At 36.1% G+C, this 27,309-nt stretch overlaps 2 protein-coding genes across 2 annotated transcripts; one reads left to right on the top strand and one right to left on the bottom strand.

The window, feature by feature from the left end:
* The first annotated feature begins 7,266 nt into the window (after nucleotides 1-7,266).
* Nucleotides 7,267-9,887, top strand: LOC104098326 (cytochrome P450 77A2). The gene is made up of 2 exons (XM_009605031.4): nucleotides 7,267-8,222; nucleotides 9,001-9,887. The coding sequence occupies exons 1-2, from the start codon at nucleotides 7,340-7,342 to the stop codon at nucleotides 9,657-9,659; spliced, it is 1,542 nt and encodes a 513-aa protein (XP_009603326.1). The 5' UTR covers nucleotides 7,267-7,339; the 3' UTR covers nucleotides 9,660-9,887.
* Nucleotides 9,888-11,130: 1,243 nt separating this feature from the next.
* Nucleotides 11,131-19,040, bottom strand: LOC104098327 (E3 ubiquitin-protein ligase ATL59-like). The gene is made up of 3 exons (XM_009605032.4): nucleotides 18,519-19,040; nucleotides 17,441-17,538; nucleotides 11,131-11,949 (listed from the first exon to the last, which is right to left on the bottom strand). Exons 1-3 carry the CDS (start codon nucleotides 18,681-18,683, stop codon nucleotides 11,625-11,627), a joined length of 588 nt encoding a protein of 195 aa, XP_009603327.1. The 5' UTR covers nucleotides 18,684-19,040; the 3' UTR covers nucleotides 11,131-11,624.
* Nucleotides 19,041-27,309: the final 8,269 nt, after the last annotated feature.

The following is a 27,309-nucleotide window of genomic DNA, read 5'->3' as shown; positions in this document are numbered from 1 at the left end:
CTGTCTAGTCACTCAACCCAATTCCTCTTATTAGCAGTCACATAATGCCTCAAGTACTCTTCAAGCAGATGATTGATATGCTCGTTCTACCCATCGGTTTGTTGGTAATTTACAGTCGAGAATTTCAAATCAATCCCCAAGAATTTGAACACAACAGTCCAAAATTGGCCTATAAATCTCGCATCCCGATGACTCACAATATCCCTTGGAACCCCAAAGTGTTTCACAACATGCTTGTAAAATAATTCAGCAGCTACTTCGGAAGAACAAATGGTTGGAGCAGCAACAAAAATTCCATACTTTGAGAATCTGTCTACCACCACCATAATTGAGGTTTTGCCATCAAATTTTGGAATCCCACTAAAAAATTCAATAGAAACAGAAGCCCACTGACACACCGGAATAGGTAGAGGTTGTAGCAAAATCAGCTTCTTTCTTCCGTTCAGTCTTGTCAAGTTGACAAACCAGGCAAGTTTTCACATAAGCCTCAACCTCATCTTTCATTTACGACCAAAAGTAATTCTGAGACAGCAACGCCAACATCCTTTAAACACCCGGATGACTAGCATAAGGAGTATCATGTGTCTCCTTTAGAAGAGAACGATATAATCCAGCACCTTAAGGAACCACAATTCTCCTCTCTTTGAAGTGCAGTAGATCGTCCTCGATCCAATAGCGTTTAATTATCCCGTCTTTCACTTGATCCAATTTCACATACAATGGATCGTTCACATCACACAAATTGATTGTATCTAGAAAATCAGATTCAATTCGATTAAGTGCATAAGTTGCAGCAAACATCACTTTGCGACTAAGTGCATCGACAACCTGATTTTGTTTTCCAGGTTTGTGCACTCATATGAAGTCATATTCAACCAAGAATTCTTTTCCATCATGCTTATTTCAGACTCAAATTCTATTGACTTTTGAAGTAGGTATTAGCCACATTATCCGTCCACATCACGAACTTTGTTCCTAGAAAGTAGACTGAAGGCAATGAATTACTGCAACCATCTCTTTCTTATATGTAGAATAACGTTGCTCCGCAGCGTTCAGCTTTCTACTTTCAAATACAACCGGATGATCCTACTGCACCAGCATAATCTGAAGCATCTGTGTGTACTTCAAATGGTAAATCAAAATATGGAAGCTTCAAGATTGGTTCGGATGTAATTGCCTTCTTCAATGCATTGAAAGCCTTGTCACATGAATCCGACCAAACCCACTTAACATTCTTTTTCAGCAAATCCGTCAATGGTGCAACCCTCTTTGAATAGCCTGCAATGAACTTCCGGTAATAATTGGCCAAGCCCAAAAATGATCTAAGTTCCTTTATCCCGCTTGGTGCTTGCCAATCAACTATTGCTTGCACCTTTTTGAGTCCATCCGCACTTGGTTACACTAACTAAATGGCCTAGAAACTTTATCTCGCGACTTTCAAATTCACACTTCTCCATCTTGACATAGAGTTGATAGGCTCTAAGTCTTTCCAACACTTTCCTTAAGTAAGACAAATGATCATCAAGGGTCCGGCTATAGATGACTATGTCATCTAAGTAAACAACTACAAAGTCATCAAGATACTCATAAAGAACATTGTTCATTAAATTACAGAAAGTTGTCGGGGCATTGGTTAGGACAAATGGCATTACAGGAAATTCAAAGCTACCATATCTAGTTACACAAGTGGTCTTAGGGGCATCCCCCTCGGCTATCCTAACCTGCCAATAGCCAGACCTTAGGTATAACTTAGTAAAATAACTATCCTTCGAAAGTATGTCCAGCAGATATTGAATCAAAGGGACCGGATACTTATTTTGACAGTCAATTTGTTCAGCGCCCTATAGTCAACACACATCCGCAGCGTACCATCCTATTTTTTCTGGAACAAAACAGGAGCACTGTATGGAGCCTTCGATAGTTGAATCAACCCAGCATCAAGCAGCTCAGACAATTACTTCCTTAGTTCAGTTAGTTCCATAGGCAACATACGGTAAGGAGGTCAAGCAGGCGGCAATGATCCAGGAATAAGTTCAATCCTATGATCAATCTCCCTCATTAATGGTAACCCCTTTGGCAATTCTAGAGACATCACATCTTTGAAATCCTTCCGCAAATTTGCAACACAATACAGGACCTCAATCTGCACATCTGGCTTGGCTTCAACGAGTGCAGCGAGGTAAGTCTCCTCACCCATCTTCAAGCCTTTCTCAAATGCAATGGAAGAAATCAAAGCAGCAATCCAAGCGTTCTTTCTTTCATCCCCATAGGGCCGAATAACTTTCACAAAGCCGGGGTTTGTCTCCCCCATGAATATAAGTTCATCCAAATGAGGAATTGAAGCAACTTTATTCTTCTAAAGAAAATCAATTCTCAACAGCACATTGAAGTCATCCAATGGCACAACAATCATGTTGAACTTTCCACACCAATAGCCCAATATCATCGGGACATCTAGCGATACCCCATAACCAGGTTGAGCCTTTGAGTTCATAGCTTTCATCTTCGTCGGACACTTTGTCACTTCCAACCCATACTCTTGAACAATTCTGGAGGCAACAAAGTAATGCGTGGCTCCGGTATCAACCATTGTCATGACACTCTTATTTCCGATTTTCAGATCCACATACATTAATGTGGAATAAGCATCAGCCAAATCATCTCTCGTAGAATTCACGTATACAACTTCTTCCTTGGCAAAATTTTCTTTATCATCTACCACAATCACACAAGCCAAAGTGTTCAACAGCCGCAATGGATTCACATAGGCAGCAACTTCCTGTCCATTTCCTTATTTCACCTCTTGAGCAAGAAGAACATTTATCTTTCCCTGATTTGGAAAGGTTCGTGCATAATGCCCAGGTTTTTGACATGTCCAGCAAATATTTTCACCACCGGTTGGCCTATTTGTTTTTGACGAAGAAGCATTCATCTTGCCTTTGCCTTTGCCTTTGCCTTTGCCTTTGCTTTTGTCATTTCCATCATGTTTCCAATTGTCCTTCTTCCAATCCTTACTCTTCTTCTTTTTCTTTGACTTAGAAGAAGAGGCAGGATCAGAAGTTAGACCCGTTGAGCAAAAATCGACCAATGTGTCCGCTGCCGCAATTGCATTAGACAGATCTTTAACTTTCTGCCTATAAATTTCATTTTGTGCCAAGCCTTGCATTCCGGAAATGAAATTGTGCAGTTTATGCTCATCCGACATATTTTGGATGTCCAGCAACAAGGATGCAAAATCTTCCACATAGTCCCGAATGGAACCAGTCTGTCTCAAATGCTTCAAGTGATCCCTAGCAACCCAAGACGAGTTGCTAGGCAAGAACTTATCCCTTAATGTGTCACGAAGTTGCTCCCAAGTATCAACATTGGGTCTGCCAGCACTTTCATCATCTATATTTTTTGTATGCCACCACACAACTACATCTCCCTCTGAAATAATGCACCACCATGGTCAGTTTGTCCTTCTCCGGGACGTGAGCAATAAAGAAGTAATGCTCCAAGTCCCATAAGAAGTTTTTCAGTTCCTTGGCGCCTCTCACGCTATCAAATGCCTTTGGCTATGGAATCTTAATTTTGGTATGTTCTTCACCTCCTTGGGGAACATTTGCAACAGCCCGTCGGAGGATTAGAATTTCTGTTTTAAGATCCTCGTTCTCCTTCTGTAATCTTTCCAACTACTCTGCATTAGTTTCTTGGAAAGCCTGCAATTCTACTAGTTGGTTATCAATACTCTCACGAACGTGTTGAAGTTCTGTGTTAACGCCATAGATATGCGTCAGAATATCCACCAAATCTGCTACGTCATCAGTTATGCCGATCAACGCCTCCAACTTCTGAAGTCTTTCACGAAGTTCTGCATTTCCAGATATCATAATTCCAAGATTTTGCCAACGTTACTCTGATACCAATTGTTACAGGGTCAATTTTTTTTGTATTGACATTGCACGACAGTCACACAACAATGACTCAACCCTCTTCCTTTTTTCCTCACGTTTTGGCCTAACACTAAGTTTATGACAGCATATAGAAATCAGACAAGGCACACAGTTATAGGAATTTCTTTCCAACTTTGTATTAAACTCGTGCTACAAAGAACACATACAAACAGCCTTACAAAAAAGAAGCCAAAGACAGGCAACACCCTGCCTTCACAAGTCTGCCTAGACTAAGAATATATAGGCAAATATTTTTGGCTCACAGCCTTATCCTATCTTAGCAGTTGACATCCCCAACTGCAATGGAATTCAAATTTTGAATTTCAAAAGAGACAACTGCCCACAACCCCACATAGTCACTCATGCTAAAAAATAGAAAACTGCCAAACTTGCCAACTGCCCTACATATGTGTGGCACATGGGCGCAACCTTCAAATTTTGGCGCCAACAAGCCCAGCCTTGTCATGCCTTGCGTGCATGTCTGCCAATGTCGCATGCCCAGCTCGTCCATGACACTGCCTTGCCCGCGCCCATTTGCCTTGCCACGCCCTGCCTTAGCTTGCCTTAGTTTTTTCAGCTCTTGCTATGCTTTTGTTGCCCATTGTCTTTGCCTTGCCATGGCCACGCCAATGCCATGGCCTTGTCATGCCTTGCCACGCCCTGCCTTAGCTTGCCTTAGTTTTTTCAGCTCTTGCTATGCTTTTGCTGCCCATTGTCTTTGCCTTGCCATGGCCACACCAATGCCATGGTCTTTTCATGCCTTGGCACCTAAGCCACATGTTGTCGTGCCACAGTCCATGCCCATCAACACCTGCCCATGTCGGACAACCTTGCCAATATGATGCCACAGTCATCATAGGTCCGTGCTGAGGTCCATCATGTAAATCCCTCGTCACGCCCATGCCATATTCGCTAAATCAAGCCGAGGGGCTTAACACTTAGCATCCTATATCATAGAGTTCTGTTATAATCCAACAACAACAACCCAGTATAATCTCACTAGTGGGGTCTGGGGAGGGTAATGTGTACGCAGACCTTACCCCTACCCTGGGGTAGAGAGACTGTTTCCGATAGACCCCCGGCTCCCTCCCTCCAAGAACTACCTACCTTGCTCTTGAGGTGACTCGAACTCACAACCTCTTAGTTGAAAGTGGAGGGTGCTTACCACTAGAGCAACCCACTCTTGTCCAGTTCTATTATAATCCGCTGTCATTAATTGAATTCCCTCTGAAGGGAGTAATGACAACCATAATTAGTTGCAAAATGTACAATAGCCTATACTTAAAGTAGTAAATTCACAATAACAGTATTTTAGTGTGATTAATACGTTAAGTAAATGGTAATGTTTCAGTTCATATATATTTACCCAAGTTAAAGTTATATAAACAGTCACAATAAGGAAGTTTTACCCAATATCAGGTCTGTTGCAGTAGGTAACCTTTCTTATTTTTAATATTAAAAAATTTATATTTTTAGGAGGTTTACCTATAAATATCCTTTCGGTGACCTAACAATACAATAAAAATTATAGTGTATATAACTTAAGCTCTATTAATTATGACATAGTTTGGCATGTCCGGTATTTTACTCGTCAAAGCATATATATCTATATTTCCTTCTGGACAAAGATATAAAATTTTCTTGCATCTTTTAGCTTGTTTCATTGAGTGTGAATTAAACAATAAGGGCCTTTTGGTTTGTATTAAGTTATATCGGGATTATAATGTATGAATTTGTTTATGCATTTAATAATAATTTATGCAGCGAAAAAATAATAATGGATAAATTGTTATGCGGATCAAAATGATAATACATACAAGGATTATAGTTATGTAAGGATTCCTAACTTAAGGGCATTTTGTATTAGATGTTCTTTATCCATATATTATTGTTAATATATACATATTCTTATCTCGCATCATATCCTATATATGATAGTATTTTATAAATTGTAGTATAATTATACCATGATTAGTTTGTTAAGTGGAATTTAATACCAGAAAATAACAGTGTATTAATTATACAAGATTTACCTTAGTTATGAGGATTTTAACGGGAAACCACACAACAATCTGGTACACTAAGCTCCCGATGTACGCGGAGTCCGGAGAAGGGCCAGATCACAAGGGTCTATGATATGCAGTCTTACCTTACATTTCTGCAAGAGGCTATTTCAACAGTTCGAACATGTGACCTCCTGATCACACAGTAGCAACTTTACTAGTTACACCAAGGCTCCCCTTCCGATAAAGAATTCTATACGAATATCAAATTTTCTCCAAACAAAATGATCTTTACAGAATACTTATCATTACCTAGGTTGTTATGACAATACATTTTTTTTTACATCTTCCTCTTTATGATATTCAGCTGAATGAGGAAAAGAAAATTAAAAAATTATGCACAAAATGCCATGCATGCATGTCACATAAATATTCATGTTTCTTGAGGTCAACACTCCATTCTTTTTTCTTATCAAATCTTAATTAATATATTCCTGGCCAAATTTAATGAGTATTAGGAGGTAGTTGTAAAGATACTTACTCCCAACTATCTGTACATCCTCCACCGTTTTGCCATCCCATCTCCTTCACCCATCTGTAGCATATACATTCTTGTTTCTATCCTTACCGTTTTCCTACTTTGGACTTAAGTATACCAGTTTAAAAGCTCTAGATTTATGGTGTAAAAAATATTTATACGATCAATTCATTTCAAAATTTAAGGTTATGACCACTATGAATTTATTGCTAATGTGCTGTTAAATCGCTCGTAGCTAATATAACTTTTTGATAATTTGTTACTAATTCGTTGTTAAATAAGATTAGCGACGAATTTTTATGTTTTGCTACAGAATTTGTCCTTCGATAATTCCTATTGTTGTAGTAATGGACGTCTAAATCTATTTGATAAGTGTTTATCAGTTAACCTAAAATAAATTGTAAATTTGTTATAGTATGTAAATTATAGTAATAGCATAAAATTTATTATATTATCAATATATAATGTTCGGACGCCTTAAAAATATCGTTGAGTGTGTATCAAATTCTCTAAAAATAATATATTTATTAAAAAATTCAATACAAGTACAATAATATATTTTTTTTAGAGAGTCAAAGCAACATAGTTTACAATAAATATGACTTAAATCCATAGTAATATAGACTTTCTTTGTTTCTATCCATTACTGTTTTCCTACTTTGGTTTTAGTTATGCCCTGTGCATTTAACACCCACAGTTTTCTTCTGTTGAGGAGCCTTAATTATTCCTCCATTCCCCCACCTGTAATTTCAAGCTGTCTTCTCATTCTTATTTATATACTCCTATATTTTTCTCAGTTTTTGTTGTCCAAACACACAAAAGAATATTGAGAGTATACACTTCACCAATATTTTCTTGTTTCAATGGATTCTTTCTCAACTTCTTCACTTTCTCCTTATTATCATCTCATTTTCACTGCTTTAGCCTTTGCTCTTTCTAGTCTAATCTTCTTGTTTTCCAAAAAAAACAAACCAAAGAAACTGAATTTACCTCCTGGACCACCTGGATGGCCAATTGTAGGTAATCTTTTTCAAGTAGCACATTCTGGAAAACCATTTTTCCAATACGTGAGAGATCTCCGTCCAAAATATGGTTCCATTTTTACCCTCAAAATGGGTACAAGAACCATGATTATTATCTCCAGTGCCGATTTGGTCCACGAGGCACTGGTCCAGAAGGGTCAGGTTTTCGCGAGCAGGCCTCGCGAAAACCCGACCAGGACCGTATTCAGCTGCGATAAGTTTACCGTAAACGCAGCGGTTTACGGCCCCGTCTGGCGGTCCTTGAGAAAAAACATGGTTCAAAACGGGCTGAGTTCAATGAAGCTAAAAGAGTTTAGGAATGTGAGGGTAACCGCTATGGATAAAATGATTGAAAAAGTTCAAGTGGAAGCTAAAGCAAATAACGGTGTCGTTTGGGTTTTAAAAAATGCTCGGTTTGCTGTTTTTTGTATTCTTTTGGCAATGTGTTTTGGTGTAGAAATGGATGAACAGACGATTGAGACAATTGATCAAATGATGAAAACTGTGTTGATTGTTCTTGATCCAAGATTAGATGATTATCTTCCAATTTTGAGTCCATTTTTCTCCAAACAAAGAAAACGTGCCATGGATGTACGGAAACAACAGATCGAGACCATCGTACCATTCATTGAAAAACGTAGGAAAATTCTCAGCAACCCAGATTCTGATAAAACAGCAGCTTCATTCTCGTACCTTGACACACTTTTCGATCTCAAAGTTGAAGGTAAGTATTGTTAGATAGTTTGTACTTTCCATTTTATATGGAGTAACACTTTTTTCTTTTTAATGTTTAGAAAAGAATAGATGTTTTATTTTTAATTTTACATGCTCTTATATCCATAAAAATGTCAATGTCTAAAATCATGTAAGTTTCAAGGATAATTTTGGTATGTGTCAAAGTTCTTTCTTTCTTAATTTCATATTCAGTCGGTGACAAATCTAGAGTACCAGCTATGGGTTTATAACAGTTGACTGTAAATATAATTATTATTGTATATTAACTTGAGGCTGTGTTAGGAACTCATAAATTGTAAATTCTGAATTTGCCTCTGTATCGGTTAAATAATGTCATATATATATATATATATATATATAATGAAACAAAGGAATAGTGTGTGTACGTGTATATACTATATACACATGATATACATATACATAGGAAGGCAAAAATGAATATGAAGGCTTTATATATTAAAAGACTCGATATTTTTAGTTTTACTCTGAAACTTGAATCTAAATATAAATTGAAATTTACGTAAGTTTTAAATTAAAAGGACACTCTCTTTATGAAAGAAGATAACTATTTAGAATTCCTTTCTTTCAATTCCATACAAATATTATATGCGAAATAGCAACAATTAATACAATTTGCAGTATACCGCAGCTTTGTTGTATTTTGAATGGATTAATTTGTTTTTATTTCTCTAAACATTATATGTACAATATCACCTTAAGAAAAACTGTATTCACATAACATTTCTTCTTATTTTATTTTATAACAGGGAGAAATTCAGCCCCAACAAATCCTGAACTGGTCACATTATGTTCAGAGTTCCTTAACGGTGGGACAGACACAACAGCAACAGCAATAGAATGGGCCATAGCAAGAATAATTGAAAACCCAAGTATACAATCAAGATTGTACGAAGAAATCAAAAACACAGTTGGGGACAACAAAAAAGTTGACGAAAAGGACATAGAGAAAATGCCATATTTAAACGCAGTAGTAAAAGAATTATTACGTAAACATCCTCCTACGTACTTTTCGCTGACTCATGCAGTAATTGAGCCAGCTAAATTAGGTGGGTATGACATACCTACCGATGCGAATGTGGAGATATTTCTACCCGGAATATCTGATGACCCGAAGTTATGGTCCGAACCCGAGAAGTTTGACCCGGATAGGTTCTTCTTGGGTAAGGAGGAAGCTGATATTACTGGTGTGACGGGTGTGAAGATGATACCGTTTGGTATGGGTCGGAGGATTTGCCCCGGTTTGAATATGGCGACTGTTCATGTGAGCTTGATGTTGGCCCGATTGGTTCAAGAATTCGAATGGTCCGTTTACCCAGAAAATACCAAAGTGGATTTTAGTGAAAAGTTGGAATTTACTGTGGTGATGAAAAATACTCTAAGAGCTAAGATTAAGCCTAGAATGTAAGTGGGGTTTTATGCTTAAAGATAGTTTAATATATTTCCTTATTTATTTTTGTTGAAAATGTTTTTTTGCTTTTTTGGGGGGTGGTTGGTTTGGGGTGGGGGTGGGGTGGGGGTTCAATTTGTATTTCATGACTTTTTATCTTTCGTCTAATTTTCTGAAACTAGTTTTATTGCTTAAGGATTTTGTATTAAAATAGTACTACTAATAAATTGAGAAGCATTTAATGAAGTCATCATAGTACTCTTTCTTTTATTTTTCTGTTTGCAAGAGGGTCCCTCTTCCACAAAACAAAATGTGTTATCTACTTTTCTAGAAGAGTTGTTTGATTATTTAATTCTAGTGGAAATTTGTTGAGCCATTCTCTTTTGGTGTAATATCGAAATAGTTTTTTGTTTCAAATTTGATTGATCGAAATGGAAAAGAAAAGAGTGGAAAGGAAACATTTTGAATTATGTTTTTTTTCTATTTCCCTTTCTTTTACTATTCAATCCAATCATCAACTTTTTTATAATTCAGAAGTACTTTGTTGTGTCATAAAAGAAGACCGGAAGCAAAAATTTACTTTGCATATGAAATATAAACCCAAAAAGTTGCAATTATGTGATTATCTTTTCTTCTTTTGTCTTCTGAAAACGCAACGCGTTAATTAAAATTTAGTATAATCACGTCCTAAAATAACAAAGCCAAATTGTATAGCGAAATTTAGTAGCGCGCTTCCCCTTTAATGGATCTTACAAGGTGTAAATCCAGAATAGTCGAAACCTCTGAGAAACCAAAAAGAATATCATGATGACCCAAAAACCAGCCAATTGAGTCTTCTCTACTGCTTTATTATTACACCAAAGCTAACCCTCTACTCGGTTCTCTTCCCCTTCACTTTTTTATTTCAGTTTTATGGAATACACATTTCATCCTTTATCAATTGCACAGGAAAATTCATGAATTTTAAGGAAAAAAACTTGGTCTTAAAAGGAGAAGGAACCAAACTACAAACCTAAAAGGGGTCTTATCACTTTTAACCCGAGTCAGAAACTATTTATATTTAGTAGCCGAAAAAATATATAAAACTTGTATAATTTTTGTATATATATATACAAAAATATATAAATTTTATACATTTTTTCGACTATTATTTTTACAACGGCTATACGTCATTTTTCCAACCTAAACAACATTAATGATACATCACTTCTATATTAGCATAACCAAAACTAGTTTTTTTTTTAAAAAAAAAAGGCAGACGAAACATCACGCAGGGTCCGGGAAAGGACCGCACTCTTCAAAATACTGATTTTTGTGTGTTCAATTCTCGCTATGCCCTTCCTCTTCTCTGTCCTTGACTAAAATTTTTTTAAAAATGTACAGCTTTAAAAATTATTGTTGCTTCAAAAATCTTTATGTATAGCTATCAATTATTATGGCTAATTAACTGGCACGTCTCTTTGTCTTCATTTGAGCAAACACATCAATATGAATCAAAACAATCATAATACATCCATATCAGCATGTCTATTTACATAAACTGATAAGCTAGTGTAATAGTGTATCTTAGCTTGCAATGTATAGCCAGAAAGGAAGCTGAACTAATGTCTCTACAGGACTACCACCACCTAAACTAAACAATATTTACAAAAAGAAAAAAAACATGTTTACCCTGACTTGACTTACAAAAAACCTATCCACCCCAGCTGATGTATAGTATACAAAAGAAGGCAGGCAAAAAAAAAGGGCATCACCTTGCTATAAAAAGAGACAGTCCGATGCACTAAGCTCCTGTTATGTACATGTAGGGTTCAGGAAAGGGCCGAATCACATTAGGTCCATTGTATATTTGTATACAGACATCACTATGCTATACTTGAAAGAAAGCATGAGCAAAATCTGCATAATTAGATTATTATCACAACATTGTAAATACCTTTAAGTTCCTGCCAATTTCGCCATTTACACTCGTGGCCTAAAGGCTTATGTATTTGATGCACTCTCTTTAGTGTGGTTCGTTCTCTGGCCATCGTGTAATCTTGAAGAAAGCCTCTGCCCTGATGACGAGCATTGGTTCGAATTAACATTGAGAGAGTCTGTCACATATTGAGATCGGACAGCTGAACTAAACAAGGGTTGCATAAAGCACTTTGTCTCAACAGTCTCACGGAGAGAAATTCGACAAACTGGGCAAGTGGAGTGCTGCCGAAACCATATGTCAATACACGTGGCATGGAAATAGTGCCCACATAATGGCAAAATACGTAATGTATCTTCCTCCCGATACTCCGCAAGGCAAACTGTGCATCTGTGTCAATGAAGTACACTAGGCAGTCAGAAGGTGATTGGCCGAATATTTTCAAAAGTACACTGGAGGAGACACTGATACCATGACAAACAAAACAACATAAACAAAAAGGCTCCATTTCAAGACAAATTTATGAATGGTATCTCGTTTAAATCCTATCACATAATCGGATAGAGAGAATACATGTTACTTCTACAATTGTCCAGCTGTTGGAATCAGCCATATGGATCCTCTATATCCATTATACTCTATTTCGGGATGCATGTTGGACATGTCTCCCATGTATTGTGTCGGACATGGTATTCAACGCAAACACACACACACTGCATCTTTTTACTTGCATTCATACTTATAGATTACAAGACAAATGCAGCAAGTGATATATTTTCCTAATTCACACCAGAAAATACACTCTACTCTCTTTTCAACTAGAGAAGATAGCTGCACCACATTCAGGAGAAACATGAAAATGGTCATAAAGAGGACTTTGTCTGGGATATTGGCGTTGTATAAAAATTTTAAACGATGTAAATCATTTTACGGCTAACCTCAATAAACTCACATAGTAAGTCAAGAAAAGTACTATCAATAGAGATTAAGATGAATTAAATCCACCTTCATACTATAGAATTTCAACAACTCCTTGTTCTCCTGAATGTGTCGTGAAAGAACAAGCATACTTGCTGGAGTAAAGCAGAAATGACTGATCTTAGGGAATTCTCATTTACCTTTCCTGGCCTGAGTCTCGAAGAGATCCTTTTGATTAGTAAGGTATTTTACTCACATGAAGAGACAAAAAGAGTAACCACAGATGCTACAAAGCTTTATGGGTGATTTAAACCCCATAAGAAAAAAAATTAAAAATATATTTTACCTCTAGCAGTACTAAATCTCCATCAAACTAGTGATCTCTTTGTCTGGCTCAATACCATATTCTAAACTGACCTATACAAAACCAAATCTTTGAGTGAACACAAATAATTTCAGCCTCCTCTAACGATATTTCTGATGGAGAAAGCCCACTAAAACGTACTTGCATGACCTCAATTATAGCATTCTGTGGCCAAAATAAACTAAATAGTAACACATACCACCTCTAGTAATCTCCAAACAAATCCTCTACCTCTTCCCTTTCTTTGATATATTGTTGAAAACACAAGAAGAAATGGATTGCTAATGCTGTGTGCACACTATTTGAAAAGTCACCAGTTGATGTTTTCCTACCAGTATGAGCTCTATGGTAATGCAGTGCATTATGCAACCACAATTTAATGGTTTTCATAGATAGGACACTGGAGAATCCATGCTAAATAATTGCCTCAATCTTACATTTACTACCTAATACATGATTTTTTTTCATCCAACATAATTTTCTAAACCCAAAATAAAAGTAACTTGATTCTTCTTTGACTTCACTAAAGAACTCCAATCTGTAAAAAATATTCTTATGATCGTTAAACTTTAGATAAATAAACATCAAGTGATGCAAACAATTCAGTCATGCAGATTTGGTGTCAGATTTCTTTTACTTTACTGTTTGTATGTACTAGTGAACACAAATGACCTGGCAAAATGTCAGTTCATTCCCACGTCTTTCCAAAATTGTAAATAATTGATTATTTCACCTAGTCAAAGGGAAAAGATGAATCATAAATACATTCTAATTAAGCAGATTCAAGTTGAACGAGCTCTCCACAAGAAAGTATGAATTCCATTTTGAGTTGCGGCAAGAAGGAAATAATTCCTCTTTACTTCCATGTATATTTGATTCCCATCTTCTGCACAGCATTGCTCATACCAGATTTAAAGTAGCTTCATTCTTTTAACTTGAAATCAAACAGTCTTTTCACATAATAACATCAGGTTGCAGACAAAATCTAAGTAGCATACCCCTAATTGTAATATGAGCTCAACTTTCAACTGAAAGATATGTATTCTCTAGGAAGCCAGATAGGATAGAAACTAGTACGTTGTGTTTTCCTTTAGAAATGTATTATTTTCTTTGCTGGGACAAGGCTCAAAAGAAAGACAAATTTGTAAAGAACTCCATCTGATAGCCACACTATTTTGCTGACAAACCAAGACCTAGGTGTTTATGTGGCTTATTTGTTAATCTTGTAGCTGATAATGTGCAATCCAATTCATTTTGCTAGTGTGATCTGTATTTGAAATTAGTGGCAGCTACTACTCCTTGCCTCTTGAATAAAATTAAAGCTTGATACGCGGAAAATCAGAACTTGTTTTACTCCAGAGAAAATGTGTCAATGTCATACAGGAGAAAGCCACAGATTCAAGAAGTAAATGCTACACACTCGTTGACTGAAAGCTACTATTTCCTGTGTTCAATTAACACCTTCCTTTCATAATAAACTGAAACTTTCTAATCTTTCTTCTTATTACACTTCCTTTGCATAAATTTAGTTGGTATTTTTTTGAGGTTCTCAACACAAAACTGAACAAGCTCAGAAAGTAGGAACCGTAGGAAGCGGATTTGGTGCGACTTTAATAGCTAACAACGGACACCTTTTGCTTTCTCCAAAAGATTCTAATTAGCAGGCTTTTTGGGTCTAACTGGTGATCGTTTTGACCACATAATTGACTAAAAAATCTTCACAACTGAAAGCTATCAACTTTTTGTCATTTCAGTAAAACATGACAGTCACAACCTGCTTATCCAAAAATAAGTTTATTATAGGGTAGCTGGGAGCAAATGGACACAAAAGAGACCTCTTCATCTTAATTCAGTGGGCACTCATTAATACTATGGAAGTTGAAGAACTAAGCGCTTGACAAGAAATTTAAGGTCAAAAAAGTGCAGAAATGCAAAAGGAAAAAGATCCCTCTCTAGGTAAAGAACTGCAGTCAGCTAGGATAAAGTTTTTGTATTTTCGTTTTTTTTTAATCTTTGAATAAATGAAACTCATTACTGTGATTCTCACCGATCTAGACAAAGTCTGATTTTCTCATAATATTCAGTATTCTCTCTTTCTGAAAAGAGAAGAAGAGTTGGATGCATCAAATAACAACAGAGAGGAGAGGAAAGAAATGCAGATGGCTCTGCAAACGTAAATGAATGGACTACTTCATTTGCTGAAAATGTAGGTCTTCCTGAGCTAAAAAGGCACTATCCAAAGCTAAAGGGTCTGTGATAAATGATAAAAGCATGTCCCAATCCTTTAATCAAAATGTGGAAGATGCATCTGCATATGGATAGGTTTAGCATTGTCAAAGGCTCAGTTGAGACGCGCTAAAGCCCTGAAGCTAAGAGAAGCTCAGGATAGGTGCTTCGCCTCACTTAGGCTGCGGTTCAGTGTAAGCAAGACATGCGTCTCATTGCCCAAAAGTTCGGTCAAGCACAGAGTGGTTCTAAACAATAAATATGATTGGCAAAATTATATTAATTGTTAAGGATAATCATTATGAATAAAGTTGTTATTTTTTTCTTGCATTACATATATAATTTTTTAACTTTTCTTTGTTGCGCTTTTTTAAAAGTAAAGCACACACTTTAAGTATGCTTTGTGCTTAAAACCCGGATAGACCTGGAGCGCTTTTTAAACGCTTTTCCCCTTTGACAACAGTTGGTTACTGCGTACTTTGATTGCTCTAATATTAGATATTGAGAAAAGGTCAAGTTCAAGGAAAGGAATTTTTAAGCATAATGGCTAAATCCAAAATATGCAACCTTTTGTCTCTGCAATGGCGTATCTAACAAAGGAAATGCAAATGAAAGCTGGCTTAAACATTTCTAAGCTGAGCAACCTCCCACCGGTTCTTCCTGAATGAAAATATCAGCATCACCTTCAAACATGTCCATCTAAAGAGTAACAATTTTTTTGCATTCCACAATCTTGTCCACTACCTTATCTATATTTACTTTTCAATTTAGCAGGTAGCGTCTAATTGATCTAAATTTTCTCCTGATTCAGTTCACCCTTTTATACTTGTAGGCCTACTGCTGTTTCTCATATAAATGGAGGAAAACAGCACAGGCTAAAGCAAAAGGAAGAGATTTAAGTAACTACAACTGCAATCAGTGGAAACAGCTAAAAGTTCAAAGCTTTAGATAAGTCTCCTAACCAAAAGTGTCTCCTTTTTCGTGCTCTTCCCTTCACCTGGTTTTCCCTCAGCATCATCCCGAATAATTCATATAATCCAGTTAGACTCAGAATTGAATCTTGACAAGACTTCACCAAAAGAAATTCACACTGAGGAACCTGTGGAAGTACCACAATTCACCATGACCACTATACTTGGTTGTTCAACAAAGTAAGAACTTACAAAAACAACAGATGAGAAGTTAAAATTAAGGGGAAAAAAGTATATCTGTCACCAAGTGCCATATTAGAACAGATCTTGGATTCAATGTCCAAATTATCAATCAACATGTCCCCCCAATATCAGCTACGATTAGCAGGTCATGTCTGATTTAACTTTATTCTTCGTAAAAAAGCCAAAAACACTGTCACTTCTTCCTCTTCAGAGAAATGATGATGACGGGGTATCAGAATGGAGAAGAAGGGGAACACCCACATACCCTCAACTAGGTGTCAAACCTAAATTTATTATGTAGGAGTGTAGGTAGCCCCCAGGAGTGCTGCTGCACTGAAGCTTTGATGGCCTCAGACAAAACTTATTGAGGCTGCTTTAAGCTTGTCTGTAACTATCCGTTCAAACCATACACCGAACTGGCTCCTTCTTTTCCGAGTTTGCCTGCATTCTCTCGGTAGATAGGGCACTACCTTTTCTTAATGCAGAATCTACTTTCTTTTCTCCGCTTAACACTAACATAATCCTGAAAGACCTTCGTGCACCGGTCAGCCTATTGATAATTCCCTAAATTAGACCTGCTAAATCTAGAATAGAATGTGCAATCCTTGAACATCTGAAATTGTCTAAGAAGAGATAGCTTTCTTATCATTCAATGAGCATCTGGCCCTCCTAAGTATCACCTGGTAAGAGGCCGTTGATTGGAATAGAAAATAAGACAATCTACACATGGATGTCAACAGTCTCTTCTAAGCACACAAAACTATGTTGCACCGAGCAGCGAGTTTTTCTTCATTTCTAACATTCGTTCAACTGATACCATGATTCAGATGAAAAATAATAAAGAATTTCCAAAATCTCAAAATGAAGGCGATTATGATATTACCACGTCAAGTGTCAGGTATTCACTATGTTCCTGTCCACTCATCAGTCTTCTGCAGCGTTGTTGGCTTAAACTTTCGAAAGTTTCTAACCCGTCATATTAAGATTTAACTCGCATGGACTTTACAAGTTATTAATGTTAACATAATCCAAAATCATATCCATAATCCTACTATAACGGCCAATATTTTCAATCGTGTTTTCATCAAAAATAAATTTTCTTTCCGGAATCAATAATTAAAATAGTCCACTCATGAAGAAATCAAAAACACTCAACTAGAGACAACTGCCACTTATGTAAGCTAGTTCAATATATGAGTTGGGGAAAGATTCAACTTACTGAGTATCTTCTGCAAAGGTAAAAAATGCATCACTATACTTCTTTGTTGGAAAGTTGGCAACAGCAAGAGGCTCCAGACCATGTAAACCACGTTCCAACTGTACAGGGTAAACAGGAACTATTGTCTAAGAAAAACAGGAACAAGTGATTCACATGAAAATCATCAAGCTTCATAGTAGAATGGCAATGTTCTCGTCTTCTCGAGCTATAAGCTACAGAGACTAACCACCAATATAAAGACAGAGATCCACTACTAAAGCAGAATACAAACAAAAGAGGAACTCAATATGTGTGACATATAGTAAGCTATTGAACTAATACAAGGTTAATATAGCTACCATATGTCGTAAAAGTTGTGAAGTTAAGGGAAATGGACCTACAAGCACAAAGCAAATCTAACATAAGTTAATGTTTGAAAGGTTTCAAAACAAAGAATATGACAAGCCATAGAAAGCATACAAAAAGTCCACAAATGACAAACCTAGCAAAGTAAACATCACAGAACCGCGTGACCTACATGATAATGTATCAGCCAGACTATTGAACCAATCAAAACTACAGTCATGATCAGATACTTGCTACTACAACTCAAATTTAGTATCTCTCAACAAAAAAGTAGCAAACAATAGAACAACAATGAAAACTAGGAAAGAACATCTCCTAGCTACAACACTCGAGACTAAGTGTGAGCTTCAACTTTAGCGAGCAGATCACACCTTTTCTTGTGGGCCATAGTCAGAAGCAGATGCACCCTATACACTATGGGGTCGTTTAGTTACTAGGATAAGGATACTAATCCCAATATAGAATCTGGGATTGTATTTATCCCATGTCCGGTATAAATTTTATACCAAAATGAAATATCCTTGTCTATCCCACAATTGAACCAAACCCCTATAGGTTCATCTAAACACAGTATTTTCAACACGAAACATCTATAGACCAGCTTCTTGTTGTAGTAGGGTAATAATAGATTAGTGTAGGCTTGCTCAAGATGGTCAACACCACCACCACCTTCATTTAACAAAATGAACATAGAACTTTTTTAAATCATAAATGAGAAAAGTACAGTACTTACAGTACTAAGATCAGATCTAGAAGTAGAAGTAGTGTATGCAGAAGACCGCCGTGTCAGGTACTGAATTCTCGCACAAATTAGCCTTGTGCAAACAAATACTATGAATATGGTACTCACTGTAAACCCAATCACAGTCATCACCAAATTCACAACTGAAGATGTCATCTTTTCCAACTTGATTTTATTGTCCAGTCAAAAGCCCAATAATCAAATATCCATGAAAATAATCTCAAGTCTTGTTCTGTTACTACCATCCGAAATTAATCTTATTGTACCCCCAACAATCTGTAATACTTTACTTTAAACAGCACCCAAATTCTTTATTGTATAGATGAGGCAATTTTTCTTCTCAAGATACCAACTTTCGTAGATATTCTCACACTTATATACGCAACAAAGGAAGTTGACTCTACTTTTAGAAAATCCCACGCTGGAATTTTTTTCCTTTTTCTGGAAATTGAAACTCAAATTTGTGATTGATGTGTCATCGACCTGGTCTCCTATTTGTATCAGGCGGCTGCTGCATTATTATGGCGGGTTGTGACTCTTAAATTTATACTCCTTTTATTAGTCTGTCCCAACAAAATAATAACATTCATATATTTTGTTAACGGCACATGGCCAAATATACCTCTCTATTTTCGAAAATAGTGTAAGAATACTTTTCGTTATATTATTGAATTATCTATATCCTTGCAGTCATATTTTGGGTTCAAATATACCCCTCGTTTAAACGGAAAGACACGTGTCATCGTCATGTAGGTCAATTCTAAATATTTTCTAATTAATTAAAAAGACTTATTGCCCATACCCGAAAAGAATTTTTAAAGCAATTTTTTAAAAAAAAAAACTAAAATTATTTTTACTAAAAACTAAAAAAAATAAATTATTTTTTCAGTTTTTACAAAAAAATTGCTTTGTAAAAAACTGAAAAATATTTTCTAAAACAATGTTTTTGTAAAAACTAAAAATAAATTTTCTAAAGCAATTTTTTCTGTAAAAACTTGAAAAACTGAATTTATTTTTATTAAAAACTGGAAAAAAAAACGAAAATATTTTTTTTCCAGTTTTTACAAAAAAACTGCTTTAAAAAAAAGCTGAAAAATATTTTCTAAAATAATATTTTTGTAAAAACTAAAAAAAAAACTAAAAAATAATTTTCTAAAGCAATGTTTTTGTAAAAACTAAAAAAACAAATATTTTCTTTTTTTTTAATTTTTAGTTAAAAATATTTCAGTTTTTTTCAGTTTTTAATTGCTTTAGAAAATTGCTTTTCAATTTTTTTTTTAGTTTTTACAAAAATATCGATTTAGAAAATATTTTTTAGTTTTTTGGTAAAAACTGAAAAAAAATATTTTCGTTTTTTTCAGTTTTTAGTAAAAAAAAAATAGTTTTTTTCAGTTTTTACCAAAAAAAAAAAATATTTTTCGGGTATGGATAATGGGTCTTTTTAATTAATTAGGAGATATTTAGAATTGACCAACATGACGATGACACGTGTCCCTCTGTTTAAATGAGGGGTATATTTGAACCCAAAGTATTACTGCAGGGGTATAGATAACTCAATAGTATAACGAGGGTTATTCTTAGACCATTTTCGAAAGTAGATGGGTATATTTGGCCCTTTGCCGTTTTGTTAATGATAAGTTTTTGCAGCCATATAAATATTTATAATATGCTTAATATTATAATAAATTTGGTATGTGAAAAAAGAAGCACATATACCCCATTGAGCTATGAAAGGTTAGTTATGGTGGGTCCAAAAAGAGGTAGAGTTAGGCCGAAGAAATATTGAGTGCAGATGATTAGACACGCATGACACATCTTCAGCTTACCGAGGATTAGGGTTGTAGATTAGTAAGTAGTCGATCGTATTTCCTTTCCAATTATGTATTTCCTCGTGTTACCTATTTTTAGATCGATATTACTACCTAATGTTTCCTTTGCTTCATTTTTTATATTTTATGGTGGTTGTTACTATTTCGCTTTCCGTTGTTCTTTGTTATAACTGCTGTGATTTTGCTTTATTGAGCCAAAGATCTTTCGAAAGCAGCCTATCTACCTTCACAAGGTATGAGTAAGGTTTGCGTACATACTATCCTCACCAGAGATGTCACTTGTGAGAATATACTGAGTATGATATTGTTGTTATTGTTACTTAAAATCTTAAGTTTCAAATATTTTATAGTCACCCAAAAGATATGACTTATTTAAGATCATACGTAAAATTTTTATTTTTATTAAAATTTTGACGGGGTCAAACTATCTAAATTTCAAATATCATTTTTACTTGAAAAAAAAATTCACAATTTTTTTGAATTTTACATTTCTTATGTCCAAACGCGCACTATGACAAAAAAAATTAAAAGAGAATGAGTAATAATTAAGTATTGCTTTTCGTATGTTGATGTGATCCAATTTGACTAGGTACCAAAAGTTTAAAATAGAAAAAAAAATTAAGTTTGTGGTCTCGAACAAGTCATATATATTTTTTATAATTATAAATTATCTTAGCAAGTATAAAATTATTTTAAATATAAAAAGACTAATTTTTTGTGCTTACATACTTGTCCTCTTCCTACGAGGTATAAAGGAAATACCAACGTAACTGCTTCATAATTTATTGCTTAAGTTTCTTTTCTTATTTTTTATCTTTTTTTGGTTTAAAAAAGAATAGAAACTTAATAAATAATAACTTTCTATTCAAGACACTTTATAGTCCTACCAAATTCTTAAATTTTTGCAGTAATGTATAATTGCTGGGAAATACTGGAATCAAAATTCTATTGGAGAATGTCAGGACCCAAATCGATAGACTTTGACGAGTGCCCGAGTTCTATCTACCGAACACCCCTAAGCATATGTCTAAGATATAAACATGAAATAAGTGTAGGTCATGCATAACATTTGCCCCAAAACTGTTGAACTATGTGAATAACATACGTGAGGAGACATACTCAAAAGACATATGTACATATACATGCGGAATACAGTAGGGCGAGCCGACAAGGCCACATACTATCCAACTATAGATGACTCTCTACAAACGTCTAATAGAGTGTAAAACGGTATAAAGGACAGGACTGGGCCCCGTCATACCCTTAGATGTATACAAAAAGTATCTTACCAAAACCCAATAGCAGCTCCGGATCAAATGGAGCACACCAACTCTCGTTGAGCTAGGATCCTAAGGAGGAGGACCGTCAGCATGTCTACATGCACCTGCGGGCATGAAACGCAGGCTCCCAGGCAATAGAGACGTCAATACGAATAATGTACCGAGTATGTAAGGCATAAAAATCAATATATAAAAGGCATGAAAGAAATATGGAGTAAAGAACTCAACATGTAAGTCTAAATAGCTCTGTGAATCATGAAAATATTTATAATGTTATGCGTATAAATGTCATATCATACATAGGTATATGCATACATAACATCATCAAACCTCCGAGGGCATCCCATCATATCATCTCGGCCTCTGTGGGCGAAATCATAAATTTTATACCAGCTGATTAGGTGGTGGTGCGTATATAACGCCATAACCTTTCCCAATACCCCATATACATATAATATACGCTTATATAACGTCATCTGGTCTGGGTCAGTGTGCATGTATAAATGAATGCAACACATAATGAAGTAAGTCAATACGATCTCTCGGAATGTCGTGAGACCCATGAATAGACGATATGATAGTAGGACATATGGAAAATCAAGAACACAGGCAACCCTAGTATTTCTAAGAATAGAATCATTTGTGAAAGTGGCGTGCTTGCTTATTTCGTTGTATCATATAGATCATGCCAAAAGGAAAGAAAGGATAGCCTTAACATACCTGTATGATCTCTTCCTTATTACTCAACCAAGCTCAACATAACTTCTTGCATCTACAACAAGTGAAATGATATTGTCGTTAACATATAATGTGTACCATCGTATTTGGCTAGTCGTATGGCTTAAGAAAAATCGAGCATCAACTCCCCTATTTTTAATACATCCCAAAGACCACTAAGGGTCATCAACATCCCAATAACAATAACTATAACCAACAATAGCAACAACAACAATATAATCCAATGTGAGTTTCTCCGATTATCTTAACAATCATATTGAGCGGCAAGCTCATTTTTACTCATAGCAAGATATAAATTGAATCCAACTCTTATTCCATAAATTAGTTTACAACTTTCAGAACATCATACTTATATGTACTATATTATTTCTAGTTCAAAACATCCACAAAATGCCTTCCAAAACAGCCTCATACGTCTAACACCTTAATTTTTATCGTCAATCACTTGTTTTTCATATTTTCTTCTTCAATCAACTTAATTAACACCTAGAAAAACTTAACAACAGCAGCCACAACATTATCAAATTATTTCTCGCAATTTCCAGCTACCACAAACCATATAACAGTCCAACCAAAAAGACAACCATATCACATGTTCTTTCAAGTGCTATCTTATGGTTTTTCACTCAAACAACACAACCAACACAAGATTAACCTTAGGCGCAATCAAGAAGATGTTATACATACTTTGGACAATAGCTACAACTTGAAACCCTATCTCAACTTAGCTCACAATAGCCCTCAATCACACCACAACATCATAGAAGCATTTTTTTGTAGTCTTTAACACCTTTGATGATGATTTGAGTTGATTTCCCTTAAGTTTGGTTCTTGGGATATGTTAGGGAGGGTTTTGGAGATCTTTTGGACGAAATTTGGGTGAGAAATGCCCCGAAATGAGGCTGAAACATCTTTTAAAAGACGTAAGGTCGGTGGCCATCTCAAGTGGGTCCCTTACCAAGCTGTTTGCGCAATCTCGCAAAAATTCGGATATCTCTCTACTCCGATGTCGTATCGATGAACGGTTTAATGTGTTGAAAACTAGACTTGTATATATTCAATTTTTTATATATTATGTCCCAAAAATACCCCATATAGCATATGAAATATATTGCTCAAAAAGCTCTGTTACAAGGCAAATCCTTAGTCGGTTTTTCCGCAACTTTAATCCGATTTTTTCCAAACTTTATATTTTCTATCCAAACATCTTATATATCCATATTATAAGTTTAAACTCATTTAAATCATGATTAACAAGTCTCACATTCATTACGTCACCTTGGAACGCATAGGGTGTAACAATTTTCTCCCCTTAGAAACATTTGTCCTCGAATGTTAAACTCTCAAAAATCTATAGAAATTTTGGCAGGGTCTCCTCTGTAACAGTATTACTACCAACCTGTCACACAGCAAACCCAACAATACAAATCCACACAGGGCCACAATCATCAATAACACCAATGGTCTTACACGACCAACAACAATAACTAACATAAGAGTCAAGTATCATATACGAACCTAAAGGTTGTGATGTCTCAGTCCGATCCTCCTCCAGAAGCAGAAACAAGTGAGAATACCTAGTCTTTATTTCTTCTTCAGATTCCCAAGTCATATCCTCCACATTATTATTACTCCAAAGTACTTTAACCGAAGCTACATCCTTAGTTCTCAATCTCCGAACTTGTCTATCTAGTTTAGCAATAAGAGTTTCCTCATATGATAGTTTCTCTGTAACATGAACATCATTAACTGGAATGACTTTATAGGGATCTCCAATACACTTACGGAGCATAGACACATGAAAGACTGGATGTACAGACTCCAAGTTGGAAGGTAAGTCTAACTCATATGCTACTGGGCCTACTCTGCGTATAATTTTATAAGGTCCAATATACCGAGGGCTAAGCTTTCCTTTCTTACCGAATCTCATAACGCCTTTTCATCGGTAATACCTTTAGGAATACCCAGTCGTCTACCTGAAACTTCAAGTCTCGTCATCGATTATCTGCATAGGACTTCTGATGACTCTGAGCTGCTAATAGCCTTTCCCTTATAAGCTTAATCTTCTCAACTGCCTGTTGTACCAACTCTGGTCCTACTAACTTAGTTTCCTCAATCTCGAACCATGATAGGAGACCTACACTTTCGTCCATACAGAGCTTCATATGGAGCCATCTGAATGCTGGAATGATAACTATTATTATATGCGAACTAAATAATTGGAAGATGATCATCACAGCTACCCTTGAAGTCCACCACATAAGCCCGTAACATATCTTCCAATGTTAGAATAGTACGCTCAGCCTAACCGTCTGTCTGGGGATAAAATGTTGTATTAAGACTTACCTGAGTCCCCAATCCTTTTTGGAAGGACCTCCAGAAATTATCTATAAACTTAGCCCCTCTATCTTAGATAATAGATATAGGGACACTATGAAGTCGTATTATCTCCTTAATGTAAAGCCTTGCATAATCCTCTATTGAATACGTAGTCCTGACAGGTAGAAAATTGGCTAATTTTGTAAGTCTATCAACAATAACCCATATAGAATCGAACTTATGCTGGGTACGAGGTAAGCCTATGATGAAATCCATATTAATCACTTCCTATTTCTAAGTCGGAATCTCTATAGCCTGCAATAATCCACCGGGTTTCCGATGCTCAATCTTAACCTGCTAACAATTAGGGCACTGAACAACAAACTCTGCTATATCCTTCTTCATTTTATCCTATCAGTATATTCCCTTGATATCATGATACATCTTTGTCGCTCCTGGATGAATAGAATAACGAGAATAGTGAGCTTCTCCCATAACCTGCTGGCGCAACCCTGCCTTATTAGGAACACATAATCGACCTCGATATCTGAGGACTCCATCTCATGTAATCTCAAATGGTGTTTTCTCCTTTTGAGGGGTTGTATCTCTGTAGTGAGCTAGCATAGGATCTTCATACTGGCGTTCCTTCACTTCAGTTACTAGAGAGGATGTTGTCGTGCCCTGAATAGTAACTCCGGTACCACCTGAATCTAGTAATCAAACTCCAATATTAGCTAGATTATGAATATCACGAGCTATATCACTCTTATCTTGTTGTAAATATGATAGGCTACCCATAGATCTACGGTTGAGGGCGTCGGCTACTACATTCGCCTTCCCTGGATGGTATAAAATATCAACATCATAGTCTTTCAGTAGCTCCAACCATCGCCTGTGACATAAATTCAATTCATTTTGCTTGAATATATATTGAAGGCTCTTATGGTCCGTATAGATATTAACATGAATGCCATACAAATAGCGCCTCCATATCTTTAATGCATGAATCACTGCGGATAACTCTATATCGTGGGTCAGGTAATTCTTCTCGTGGTTTCTTAATTGTCTAGAATCATAAGCGACAACCTTACCATGCTGCATCAATACACAACCCAATCCAAGACCCGAAGCGTCACAATAGATAGCATAACCATCGGTCCCTTCCAGAAGTGTCAGAACCGGTGTTGAAGTCAATCTGTACTTCAATGCCTGGAAACTATGCTCACAAGCATCAGTCCACTGAAACTTAGTTGCCTTCTGAGTCAACTTTGCCAATGGTGCTGAAAGAGAAGAAAAACCCTCTACAAATCTCTTGTAATAACCTGCCAAATCCAAGAAGCTACGAACCTCCACCGGTGTCGTGGGTCTAGGATAAGTCTTCACTGCCTCAATCTTCTGTGTATCAACCCGGATACCCTCACCTGAAATAATATGACCAAGAAAGGCTACAAAATTCAACTAGAATTCACATTTAGAGAATTTTGCATACAACTTCCTTTCTTGTAGAACTCTAAGTACAGTACGTAAATGATCTGCATGCTCAGCCTCTGAAAGGGAGTAAACCAAAATATCATCTATAAATACAATCACGAACTGATCTAGAAAGGGTCTAAACACACGGTTCATCAAGTCCATGAATATTGCTGGGGCATTGGTCAACTCAAACGACATAACCTGAAACTCAAAGTGCCCGTATCTGGTCTTGAATGTCGTCTTCAGAATATCTTTCTCTTTAACCCTTACCTGATGGTACCCAGACCTCAAGTCTATCTTCGAGAAACACCTGGCACCCTGCAACTGATCAGATAAATCATCAATTCTTGGGAGCGGGTTCTTATTCTTGATTGTCGCCTTATTCAACTGCATGTAATCAATACACTTCCGCAAGGAACCATCTTTCTTTCTTACAAATAACACAAGTGCTCCCACGGTGATGTGCTGGGTCTGATAAAGCCTTTTTCAAGCAAATCCCTCAGTTGTTCTTTCAACTCTCTCATCTCTGCAGGTGCCATTATATACGGTGGAATAGATATCGGCTGGGTATCTAGTAATGTGTCAATAGCAAACTCAATCTCCCTCTCTGGCAAAAGGCCTGGAAGCTCATCGAGAAAAACATCGGGAAACTCATTAACCACTGGGATAGACTGAAGGTTTGGTGACTTTGCTTTCACATCCTATACCCGAACTAAGTGATAAATATAGCCCTTTCTGATCATCTTACTTGCCTTGAGATAGGAAATAAACCTATCTTTTTTTGATGCAATATTACTTTTCCACTCTAGAATTGGCTCCTCTGGAAACTGGAACTGAACCATCTTTGATCTACAATCAATGTTAGCATAACAAGAAGCCAATCAATCCATACCCATTATAATATCAAATCCCACCATATCTAGCTCAATCAGGTCTACTACTGTAGAACGACTATGAATTGCTACTATACAGTCTTTATATACCCGTCTAGCTATCACTGGATCCCCAACAGGTGTAAACACTTCAAAAGGTTCAATCAACTCAGGTTCTATCCCAAACTTACTAGCAATCAACGGAGTGACGTATGATAAGGTGGAACCTGGATCAATCAATGCATATACATCATATGAGGAGACTGATAAT

This window comes from Nicotiana tomentosiformis, chromosome 5 (genome assembly GCF_000390325.3).
Source record: "Nicotiana tomentosiformis chromosome 5, ASM39032v3, whole genome shotgun sequence".
Lineage (NCBI taxonomy): Eukaryota > Viridiplantae > Streptophyta > Magnoliopsida > Solanales > Solanaceae > Nicotiana > Nicotiana tomentosiformis.
This window is presented reverse-complemented; position numbering and strand designations above follow the sequence as displayed.